Genomic DNA, 11,565 nt, shown 5'->3' with positions numbered 1-11,565 from the left:
GCAGACTGAATCCAGCAGCATATGAAAAGGATAATACATGGGGCCAGCACTGTGGCACAATGGGTGGAAGCCCTGGCCTACAGGGCAGGCATCCCATATGGGCGCCCGTTCAAGTCCCAGCCGCTCCACTTCTGATTCAGCTCCCTGCTGATGCACCTGAGAAAACAGTAGAAGATGGTTCTAGTGCTTGAGACCCTGCACCCACGTGGGAGACCCAGAAGAAGCTCCTGGCTCCTGGTTTTAGATCGGCACAGCTCCGGCCATTGCGTCCATTTGGGAAGTGAACCAACAGATGGAAGACCTCTCTCTCTCTCTTTCTCTCTCTTTCTGTACCTCTTTTTGTAACTCTTTCAAATAAATAAAGTAAATCTTTTTTTTTTTTAATAAAGGATAAGGCCGGCATCGCGGCTCACTAGGCTAATCCTCTGCCTGCGGCGCCGGCACACCGGGTTCTAGTCCTGGTTGGGGCGCTGGTTCTGTCCCGGTTGCTCCTCTTCCAGTCCAGCTCTCTGTTGTGGCCCAGGAAGGCAGTGGAGGATGGCCCAAGTGCTTGGGCCCTGCACCCACATGGGAGACCAGGAGGAAGCACCTGACTCCTGGCTTCAGATTGGCGCAGCACCAGCCATGGCGGCCATTTGAGGAGTGAACCAACGGAAGGAAGACCTTTCACTCTGTCTCTCTCTCTCTCACTGTCTATAACTCTACCTGTCAAAAATAAATAAATAAATAAATAAATAAATAAATAAATAAAATAAAGGATAATACTACATGACTTACGGATGCAGAGTCAATCCAACATTTACAAATCAGCCAGTGGACTCCACAAGAGAGGGAAAGAGAACATATTATGTAATTATCTAATGTATTGAATATAATTATTTCAACAGATGTACAGAAAGCATATGACAGAATGGCACACCCATTCATCCTTAAAAATGTGTGTGTATCTCCACACAAAGAGTTGCACACAAGTGTTCATGGTGACTTTATTCAGAATAGTCAAAAACTAGAAATAAATATTCTGCAGCAGTTGAGTGGCTAGACAAACTGTGGTCTATCCATATAACGGGCTGCAAGTCAGCACTCAACAATAACACACTGCTGAGAGGCACAGCAGGTGCATGGAAGAGGCTGGACACAAAAGAGCACCCAGGGTCATCATGATGTGTGCGTGCCCCACGCACACAAGTGGCAGCCAAGATGGGACCAGGAGGGGGCTCCAGGCAACATCCTGGGATGAGGGACCACACTCACTCTGTATTTGACCGTGGTGACGGCCGCATGCCTTGCTGTGTTGTCCCAGCTCATCCAGTTCTACACAATGACTAGTACATTTCAGGTAAGTTCTACCGCAAGAAAGGCGATCCAGAGAAAACCGAGGGCGGGTGCTCTCACCCTCCGCAGCTCCTCCTCGGGACCTCGGCATCAGGGGCCTGCCTTCCACCGCCTCCACCTAGAGTCTGTGCTGCCCTCAATGTGGGCTGCCGCCTCCAGCTCTCCCGCTAAGCCCCGTGAACTACCACGTGAGCCGTACTGCGCCGCGTGCCTCGGCTACCAGAAGATGCGTTCTGCCTTCTAGGGGCTTCTCTTGGCATCGGTATTCGCAGATCAGTCCCATGCGGCCTTGACTGCTGCGTGGGCAGTGCGTGGCCACCAGGGACCTGCGCCCCTTGCCTGCTGGGGAAGGGGAGGACAGGTCCTTCTGACTCGACATGGGGCTTGAAGTTCATGGTGGAGATGGTATTAGGTGGATGGGGTGGGGAGCGGTGGGGGGACTGGGCCAGACGTTTTGAGAAGGAGACATGAAAGGAAGCAAGCAGACAGGGACACAGAGTGGATGTCCTGGTGTTGCAGGGGCTTGGACTCCAGCCTGGAGTATTAGAGAAGCAGCTGGGTCAGAGACTGGGGCTGGATCAGCGCCTCCAGAGACGGAACCAACAGCACAGGGAGAGAGAGATGACGGGACTTCAAAAGGCTCGTGAAAAATGGAATTTGAAAATGTTGCAATTTTGGCATAAGACGTTTTTGAGCTCCGTGCCTATAGGGGGTCTTCAGAAGGGTCATAAAAATCGCATATTATGAAGAAATGGCATAGATCGCCAACGTTCTTGGCACCAAAATAAACAGACCCTTTAATTCCGTGTTTCCTTGAGCTTTCTGAGATGCCCTTGCGTGTGATGGGCTTGTTATTAAGGGGAACTGGCTTCTGGGGTAACGGAGGCTGGGAAGTCCCGCGACAGTCAGCCTAGTGGGAAAGCGCCTGGCTGGGGAAGCTGACGATACGGTTCTCGCCCCGACGCCAAATGCCTGGCAGCACAAGGGGGCAGCTGGCGTGAGTCCTGGAGTCCCAAGGCCACAGAGTCCAGAAGTCTGGGGTCCAGGGGCAGGGGGAGGAGACGGTTCTCCCCAAGCGCCCTGCTCAGCACCATGAGGGCGGGTCCTCCCCGCCTCCATGCTCTCACCCCACACCTGTCTCCTTGGAAACGCCCCCCCCCCAGGCGCACCCAGAAGTAATACGTTAGCAGGTGACACCTACACGGACCACCACGGGTTGGACTACCGAGCTGATCTCCAGGCCGGAGCAGGGCTTTGCAGGTTGAGGTTCTGGCCACGGCTGAGATCCGAGATGCTTGTGGCCTCGGCGTTGAGGGTAGGGCTGCAAGGAGAGGCTCTCGGTGGGCTGTAACCACCTAGCAGGGGCCTGGGTAGAAAGTGCCAAGGCACTGATGCCGAGTGGTTGCGGGCTCCTCTGGGCGCTTGCTGGGACTGGCTCAAACCCTCCGTGCTGGATGCGTGTCTCTGCCTTCCTCCGTCTGCTTTCGGTGACACAGACCAGCTACACTGCTTGTACTGGACCCTGCACCCAAGTCACCTGCTGGAGCCTAGCCTCTGGTGCTGACCTAGGGCCCACACTGAGTAAGAAGGCCTGAGTGAGGTCACAGGCCTGCATGCTACAGGAGCAGTGTCCTTCTCCAAGAAGGGAGAGACGCCACAGCTGTCTGTGTGTAGACACAGTGGGAAAGCAGTCATTGCAAACCAGCAAGAGAGGCCGCACCAGGAACCAAATTTGCCAACGTGTGCATCCTGGACCTTGGCCACCAGAACTGTGAGAGAGAAGACCCAGTGTGTGGCAGCCTGATCCACCACCCTGGTCCCCACCCCACCTGGCCAATCCATAAAACCACTGCCAGGGGCCCCCAGGGCTTTGTGGTCTGGCGACATGCTGCAGAACATGACCCAGCCTCTGGTACGCCGCCCTTAGCCACTTGGATGGAAGTCAACCCTTCTAGGTGCCTGATCCCTCCTGTCTGTGCAACCGGCCTCCAGCTCTGAGTATTTCACCTCTTCACAGGCACCTGGCGAGGTCAGCAGGAAGCAGCCGGGGGTCCCCGTTTTACAGGTGAACACACTCACAATGACAGCCAGGGTGCCGCAGTGGGCTGCAAAGCCAGTTCCGAGGCCCGGGTCTCCTGTCGCTCAGATCTCCCCGGGAGCTCCTGGCCTGCGCGCTCCTCTGTGCTGTCATCTGGACAGAGCTTTCTGTCCAAAGTGTCTTGGCGAGGCGGTGTGGGCTGCTCCTGCTTTTCCCCCTCGCCGGGCTCCTGCCCCTTCCTTTATCATCCCCACCCCCACTCACACACACACACTCATTCATGGTCATGCCCTGTCTTGGCCCCAGGGAAGCCCTCCCTTTCCCAAAGAGCCTGGGGATGATGGGGGTACCTTGGGGGCCGAGGACAGAGAAGGGAGGAGGAGGGGCTTATGAAGCCCAGGGGATGGGGGCGGCATGGCAACCACACTGTCTCCTGTCTCTAGGAACCACATCCTGCCCGGGGCTCTGGGGGCACAGAGCCCAAGGCGGGTCTGCCCCCCACTAGTCGCAGCAGCTACTCAACACATGGCACGCACATGGCCATGAACTGAAGCCCCTCGTGGAAGTGTGCCCTTCCTCCAGCCTGCTGGTCTGTGTTGAGCTTAAAAAAGAAAAGAAAAAAAATAAAATAAAATGTGCTTGGAACCACACAGGGTTCCTGGGAAGATGTCAACGCTCACACCCCATTGTCCTCCAGCCGCAGCTTGCGTCTCCCGGCTGGTGAGCCCGCAGACAGTTCGCAGTCTGAAGTCGGCCCTATTTTGGGGACCCGGCTATTTGCGGAGGGCCTATTGTTCCCGGCTGCTGAGCAGGCAGGTCTGGGACTGCGGCAGAGCCAAGCCCTCTCCACTCCCTGCCCGAGTTGGATGCTGTTTCCTGCAGCAAGGCCGGGGGCCGTGGGATGGGTGCGGAGCTGAAGCCTCCAGCAGCTTCTGCTGGGCGTGGTCCAAGGCCGGAAAGAGGCTCTATCTTCAGGCTACAGCGGTCGCGAGCCGAGGGCTTCCAGGGGCCGCGGATCATCCAGGGAGGATGGGCGGAAAATGGATGTGAGCCCGAGGCTAAGACACTCCAAGAGGAGCACTGTTGAAGCCAGGCCCACGGGGCCGCCCTGGCCGGGTAGGGGCTGGCCCCGTGCTGGAACACTGAAAAAAGAGGCCCCGCTCTCTGGTCCGGCCATGGCTCAGCGAGAGTGCACCAGGTCCAGGGTCAAGCGAAGGCTCTGACTCCTCTCTGGGCTGATCTCTAGTTACTCAGTTACTCCAAGCGCACTCACAGCCCACCGGTTCTTAGAGTCGCACCGCCGCCTGCACGCACGTGCGCACGTGCGGGGCTGCCGGGCCAATCAAAGCAAAGACGGGCCCGTGGGGGCCGGGCGCAGGGAACGGGCAACACTTGGAGTTGGGACCCAGAGTGAAGAAGGAGCTCCACGGAGGGGGTTGTCACCTGCAGGGCACCTTGCACAACAACGAGGTGTCCTCCAGATGCAGGGGCTGGGGAGGGAACAAAGGCGTCCAGGCAGAGGGAGAGCGGGCTCGTAATGGGACGGGCGAAAGGTCCCAGATGGCTTGAGAACAGGGCGGGCAGAGAGTGGACTGAGCCGTGGTCAGTGGTCAGAGCTCGCCCTGCTGGCTTGCACTCCGCCCAGTCAGGCCTCCCAACTTGCCGGTTCTGCATCCAAGGATTCCAACAGTCACAGACAGAAAATTTTCTGTGCAAGAAAAAATCATGTCTACACTGAATATCTACAGGCTTTGTGTGTGTGTGTGTGGGGGGAGATTATTCCCTCAGTTATTCGGTCAAAAAGCTGTTTCCATAGCACTTACACGGTACTAGGTATTGTTAGTAACGCAGCGTGGATCCGGAGCACACTGGAGACCCGCGGCGAGCTGCAGCGGGTGAAGGCGCCGCGTGGGGGCGCTCACATCCCGGCCGCAGCCCTAACTCGGTCCCTGCTGCTCCGTGCTCTGATCCAGCTGCCTGTGAATGCGCCTGGGAGGCAGCAGGGGCTCAAGTCCTTGAATCCCCGCCATTCACAGGCGTGGGAAGAGCTCCTGGCTCCTGGCTTCATCCCGGCATTGAAGCAGCAGATGGAGGATTCTCTCGATTTCTCACTCTCTCGCGCGCGCCCTCTCTCACTGTGAATTTCATATAAATACAACTTTTTTATAAAGCGTACAGGGGGATGTGTGCAGGTGGTAGGACTCATATACAAATACTCTGCGTTTTTTTTTCTAAAGGACTTGAGCATCGCAGGTTCGCTCTGAGTCCTGGAGCGAATCATCCCAGGGTACCAAGGCGACCCCATGAGGCCAGCCTCCCTCATCCCGAGTAGCCACACCCAGCGGCACTCTGCAGGGTTTGGAGGAACACAGCACTGGGAGGGGAGACAGCCTCCCCTGCCTGTGGCTCGTCCGCGGCTTCTCCCTCCCTCTGCGTCACTTCCTGTCCCGTGACCCGGAAGTGAGTGGTGTGGAGCGTCCAAGCACCACCATCACCCCCGCCCCAAGCCCTTATATGTGACCGATGCCATTTTTCCAGGCCAGCTCGAAACCCTGTTGCGTCTACACTGCACGTACTTACCCCACAGTTAGCAAATCGGAGACACGGCCCCAAGAAATCAATGGAAAGAAGGGAGAGCAGGGAGTTTCCTGAGACCCCCGCGCTGGGCATAACCGGGTCCTCCAGGTCGCTCTGCCCATGTACGGTCCTCCCAGCCTTCCCCAGAGGCAGTCAGCCAGACGGAGAAGAGTGCTTGTTCCCAGCCTGCAGGCGTGACCGTGGCAGGCACCTGGGTGGTCAGAAGGAGGACCCCTTCTCTGGGCAGTGGTCCCCTGGGGACTGCCGGTCGCCTGTTGAGTCACCTTCCGGCTGCAAGGCCAGGGGACACCTCTCCTCTGCAGGCACCGGGCCCTCCCTACTTCACGGTTTGTCTTCAGAGCCTTGCTTTAAAAACAGTCCTGAGAGTAGGGGGCGCTGCTTAGGACAAGGACGCCTCTCAGAGTGCCTGGGTCCCAGCGCTGCTCCAGATTCCAGTCTCCTGCTGGCGTAGCGCCCTGGCAGGCAGCAGTGACGGCGTCACTGGCTGGGTCCCTGGTGCCCACATGAGGTGGGTCCCCGCCATCCGTGTGGGAGACCCGGGTGGAGTCCCAGGCTCCTGACTTCAGCCTGACCCAGCCCTGGCTGTTGCAAGTGTTTGGGGAATGGACCAGTGGATGGAGGATTGATCTCTCCCTCTCTCTCTCTCTCTCTCTCTCTCTCTGTGTGTGTGTGTGTGTGTGTGTGTGTGCGTGTCCTGGCTTCCAACTTCAGCCCAGCCCAACCCTGGCCATTGTGGGCATTTGGAGAGTGAACCAGTCCGTGTGCATGTGCTGTCTTTCAAACAAACAAATAAGCAAAAATTTAAGTCATTCCAGGCCGAGGTGAGCAGCAGAGCTGGGGCGGGATCCTCCCTCTCCCGGGGGCCCGTCTTGTACTCTTGATGTCCAGCAGCCGAAGCCGCCATGTCCTGGCGCCACCCACCCTCTCAGATGAGCACCATTCACTGGCATTGAGGACACCATGTGGGGGCCCAGCACACACGAGACCCAGGGGAGGCAGGGAGCTGCCGCTGTGACCCGTTCTGCTGGCTGGGAGGTGGGCTCTGGCACCCCCAGGCAGCTCCTTTGGGACGATTGGGGGAGCCTGGAGGGCCTGGCGCCCACCCCCCCCACCCCCACCCCTGGCTGCTTTGTGCAGGAGCCCTGGCCGGCCACCTGTTGTTAATCTAGCCCCGGTAATCCGTTCTGCAGTGTGTCAGCAGTTCAAAAGGGCACTGTTAGTATTTTTTGCCGACTTCAATTAACGTGAGATTTCAGGGGCCCCCTCTGATCACATTTCATCTGTCACAAGTCAGGAACAAAACAGACAGATTCCAGTGGAGAGGAGGAAGGAGAAGGAGTTTATTGCAAACAACAACAACCAAACAATGTGGGCTTTGCCCAGCAAAGGGTGTTCTGGGAGCGTCCGGCTGTGTCTGCTCTTCATGCTGCTCCGGGCCTGGGCCCCTCAGTCCACTTCCCCTCGGGTTCCTCCCCTCCCCAGGGAGATGTAAGTGCAATAACTTACTGTAAAAGGCAAGAACATTTCTTTTAATAGTTTTGCTATAATGTAGTTACATGGTGGTATAGGCAGTTAACACTTTATGGAACCGACCTCAATTTTTTTGTACATTTTTTCTGAAATTTTTCATGTATTTTTCATATATATTTTTTAATATTCCACCCCAGGCCATTAAGCTAAAGGAAAAGTTGCATTTACACAGGGTTAAAATATCTTACAATGAGAACAGTAAGTATTGGTTGAGGTTCATGTTCCTTCTATCACTCAGCTCTCTCTGGCCACACTGCACACCCAGAGTATTAAACGCTGCAAACTGTTCTCCAAAATCAGTAGTATCAAGGCCTAGCTCTATGTTTGGGAGTGAACGGGGGAGAGAGAGGAGAGGGTAGGGCTAGCGATCGCCTTGTTCGATGCCATGAGGGTGTCCAATGGAAACGGCTTTCTCCCTACGACATCCTGCAGGAAGTGGGGTGGACGCGTCTGACATGCAGGGTTTTTGTCGAACCGTTCTGGCTTGGCCTGCTGATGGTTCCTATCCTGAGGGCCAGGTTGTCAGCTGTCCTCCCCGAGCTGGGCCTGAGCCTCAGGCCGCCCAACGGACCAGGAAGCCCAGAGTTATCTTCCTTGAATTTGGTCTCACCGCCACGCAGCCCCAAGACGGGGTGACCCCATAAGCAGGGGGAGACGTGGGGACGTGCCTCTCGCCTACCTAGCCAAAATGACAGGAGGGCGGGCACCTGAGCTGGGGCCTGTGTGTGTCACAGCGGTGCACACCGGACAGCCCTGTCACTCTCGCTGCCCCTCCCCCTGCCCCTCCCCCCCACCTCCTTGCAGTGTCTTGGAACCAACCTGGCCCCAAAGCTGGACACACACACGGTCATGAGAGCTGAGAATCAAGTATGGTTACAAGAATTCCAGGAAAGTTACAAAAGCCCATGTCCTCCAGGCGCCATTGGAGACCAGCCCCCCTGTGGCCCCACCCCTGCAGCCCCCTGTGCCCTCATGCCAGGGAGCGGCCAGGGCTCTGGAGGGCGGTAGCAGCACCTTAGTGTTCAGCCCCAACACTGAGGGGCCCACAGCGCTCACCTGCCGGCTACCCACTGCTTCCTCATGGCCCAAGGAAAACCTCACCTCTCTTAGCTTATTCGTTGAGCAGTGAGCCACGTGGCAGGTGGCGTGGCCCTCCAGCGAGCCACACGGCCTTAGCTTAACTTAGCTGGCTTTGCTGATCCAGACCCCAGGGAGGAGCCAAGGTCCTGTGGTTTCTTCCTGAGAGATGGGAGGGAGGTTCTGGGGAGCCGTGCACCTGCTGCTCTGGCCGCCAGGAAAGCCCAGGCCCTCGGAGCATGGGCAGCAGGACCGGCTCCTCTCCTATCTCTCTCTGCTCACCCTCAGTCACTGAGTCACCCTTCTCCGTGGTGAAGGGGCTAAGGGAGACCCTTGGAGTGGTTCCGCGGGCAGATGGGCCTTGGGGGACAGGTGGTCGCCTTGGCGAGAGGAGCAGGGACGTTGTAGGCGCTTCTCAGCTGTGCCGCGACCCCGGCCACGGAGCCTTCTCCTAACAGAAGCCTTTTCCTCTCAAGCTTTTGGGTCGAAATGTGCCTGGTTTGGGTCTAGCCCAGCCACCGGACACAGGCATGGAGGCCAGGGGCCCCTTCCAGAAGAACCCAGCCACAGCCAGTTTGCTTCTGGAGCCGCCCTGGCTCCCTTCTCTCTGGGGGAAACGTGGCCCCTGCCCCTCCCCAGCCACTGAGAGCGGCTGAGGAGAAAATGGGGTACGGTTCCCGCCTCCAGTCCGTCCTTGCCCTCGCTGAGTTTGGGGGGGGGGTTCTGAGCTCTCTCAGAGAACCTCAGAACGGGGAAGGGGCTTCCTCAATGCCACCCCCAGTTCTTCAAACATTTGACACTCCACGCCGAGCCTTCAAGAACACTTCATTCAATGCCCAAGACCCTGCTCACCACGCTAAGATGGGTTCGACAGCTCGGACCGCAAAAGGGTCTCTTGTGAAAAGTAGACACGAGTAAGCGAGGGGGACAGGGGTTCCTGGCACCCACCCCCACCCACCGAGACCCTGGGCAGCTCCAGGGCAGGGCTCTCACTCGTCAATGTCAAGGTTTCTCTCAGCTCAAGCCAGGAACCCACTCTGTGTCCCGGCCCTGAGCCTAGCGGGGCTGGCACTCCTCACGGGCAGCAAGCAAGGCATAAGGTAGAAAGGGAAGTGCTGTTGGCCGGGGACTCCCTGCTGGCAGGTCCTGCTTTGGGGACGGTCACTGTGTGCCATCAGCTTAGCTGATGGGCTGGGGCCAGGTGCCAAACCCCAGCAGCAGGTGTCAAGTTCAGGCAGACAGGGGACCCCTCCCACCCCAACCTCAACCCTTGGACAGGTGGGAAGTCTGGCTTTCAGGGATGCATCCTGCCATGGAGACAGCGACCCACGGGAGCTCACGAGGCCAGAGAGACAGGCTGTATTCTGACGCCCTGGGGATAAGACAGGTAAGGGCAGGGCAGGCTGGAAGGCAACAGGGGGAGGAACGCGGAGTCCCCACGCATCCCCACCTGTGAGAGTGGCCAGTGGGCAGCCACGGAAGGGCCCTGAGCCTGGCCACGCAGCTTCTGCGCTGCTCCTAACCCTCTGCTGCCGTGGCCTGAAGCCAGAGCTTCAGTGTTCGGGGTCCAGGACACGGAGATGCGGCCCACAGGGGCCAGTGCAGGACCAGGAAGGGAGAAGCACCTGCAGGTCTTCCTGGAGGGGCCCTGAGGGGGCTCCAGCCCCGAGCGGACGAGCGGACGGAGAACAAAGCAGCCCAGCTCCTGCCCACCAGCAACAGTAGCCTGGCGGGGCGTGGAGGGGGGTCGGGTGTGTTCTTGGTTCCTCCCCTGCAATGTCCACTCAGAGTTGTCACCGAGGAGTCGCCCCTGGGGCCGCAGTGCTGGGTGGCCGCGGGCTCCTCAGCCTCCCACGCCTCTCCTCTGCCACCCACTCCTCCAGGGGACCCAGCACCCAGACGGCCAGCAGCACTGTGTGTGCTCTCGGGAAGAAAGGACCATGGGGGCTGCAGCTGACCCCGCAGGGCTGACACAGCCACCGGCCTGGTGACCAGGGGTCCCACAGAATGGGAACGTGTGGACAAGACAGGGCTGTCCCGGCTGCTGGTCTGGGCGGGAACCTAACTTTGACTCAAGGTCAAATTCAGCAGGGCGGGAGTGAGGGGGGAGGGGTTGGGCAGAAGGGCCTTACAGTGGATGTAAAGTTGCAAAAAGGGGCCTCCTGGCTTTCTCTACTGCCTTCGCCAGGGAGGGGCCGGCACCTGCTGCCCCCTCCCTCCCAGCGGTCCACGGGGCCTCTGACTTGGGGCGGCCGAAAGTGCTGTGGGTCAGGCCCCTGGGCCAGGCCAGGTTCCTAAAAGGAAAGTTGAGTGGGGGAGGGCTGGGGGCCTGGAAAGCATGGGCGTGGCCACAGCCCCGAGGCCGGGGAGGGCAGGGCATGGGGCAGCGGGGGCCCTGTCATGTGGCCCAGGAGATGGCCGCACTGTGCTCCTTGGCCTTCATGCGCAGAGCCGCGATGCTGGAGGTCTTGCGATCCGGCTCGCCGTTCAGCTCGTAGCCGTTGAGGCCTGGGCTGAGGCCTGCCGCTCCAAACAGGCTGCCCATGTGCGTCTGGGCCACGTGACCGCCAGCCCCAGAAACACTCAGGAAGTCGGTGACGCTGCTGGCCCCAGAGCCAGGCGGATGGGCGTGAGGGGACATGCAGGCAGGCACCGGGTCACAGGGGACCACACAGGCTGGCACTGGGGACGCAGCCCCGTTGTTGCCGATCCAGGACGGGTTCTGAATCTGGGGAGAGTGAAGAGACAGGTGTCAGGCCCGCTGCAGGAGGGCGGGGTGGGAGGGGTCTAGCTCCCTGCCCGAGGCCATGCTCATAATGAAAACATGCTTGTGGCATAGCGGGTAAAGCCACCACCTGCAGTGCTCACAACCCCTATGGGTGCCGGTTTAAGTCCTGGCTGCTCCACTTCTGATCCAGCTCTCTGCTGTGGCCTGGGAAAGCAGTGGAGGATGGCCCAAGTCCTTGGGGCCCTGCACCCACATGGGA

General features: G+C 58.7%; 1 protein-coding gene across 1 annotated transcript in view; it reads right to left on the bottom strand.

The window, feature by feature from the left end:
* Positions 1-7,291: 7,291 nt before the first annotated feature.
* ALX4 (ALX homeobox 4) overlaps positions 7,292-11,565 on the bottom strand; it is a 40,992-nt gene continuing 36,718 nt past the window's right edge. The window contains exon 4 of the mRNA XM_002709067.6: positions 7,292-11,306. Within this exon, the coding sequence (XP_002709113.1) occupies positions 10,977-11,306 (330 nt within the window). The 3' untranslated portion in view covers positions 7,292-10,976. The remainder of the gene's footprint in view (positions 11,307-11,565) is intronic.

The sequence above is a fragment of the Oryctolagus cuniculus genome, chromosome 1 (assembly GCF_051225735.1).
Source record: "Oryctolagus cuniculus isolate XC-2025 breed Fujian yellow rabbit chromosome 1, ASM5122573v1, whole genome shotgun sequence".
Classification (NCBI taxonomy): domain Eukaryota; kingdom Metazoa; phylum Chordata; class Mammalia; order Lagomorpha; family Leporidae; genus Oryctolagus; species Oryctolagus cuniculus.
This window is presented reverse-complemented; position numbering and strand designations above follow the sequence as displayed.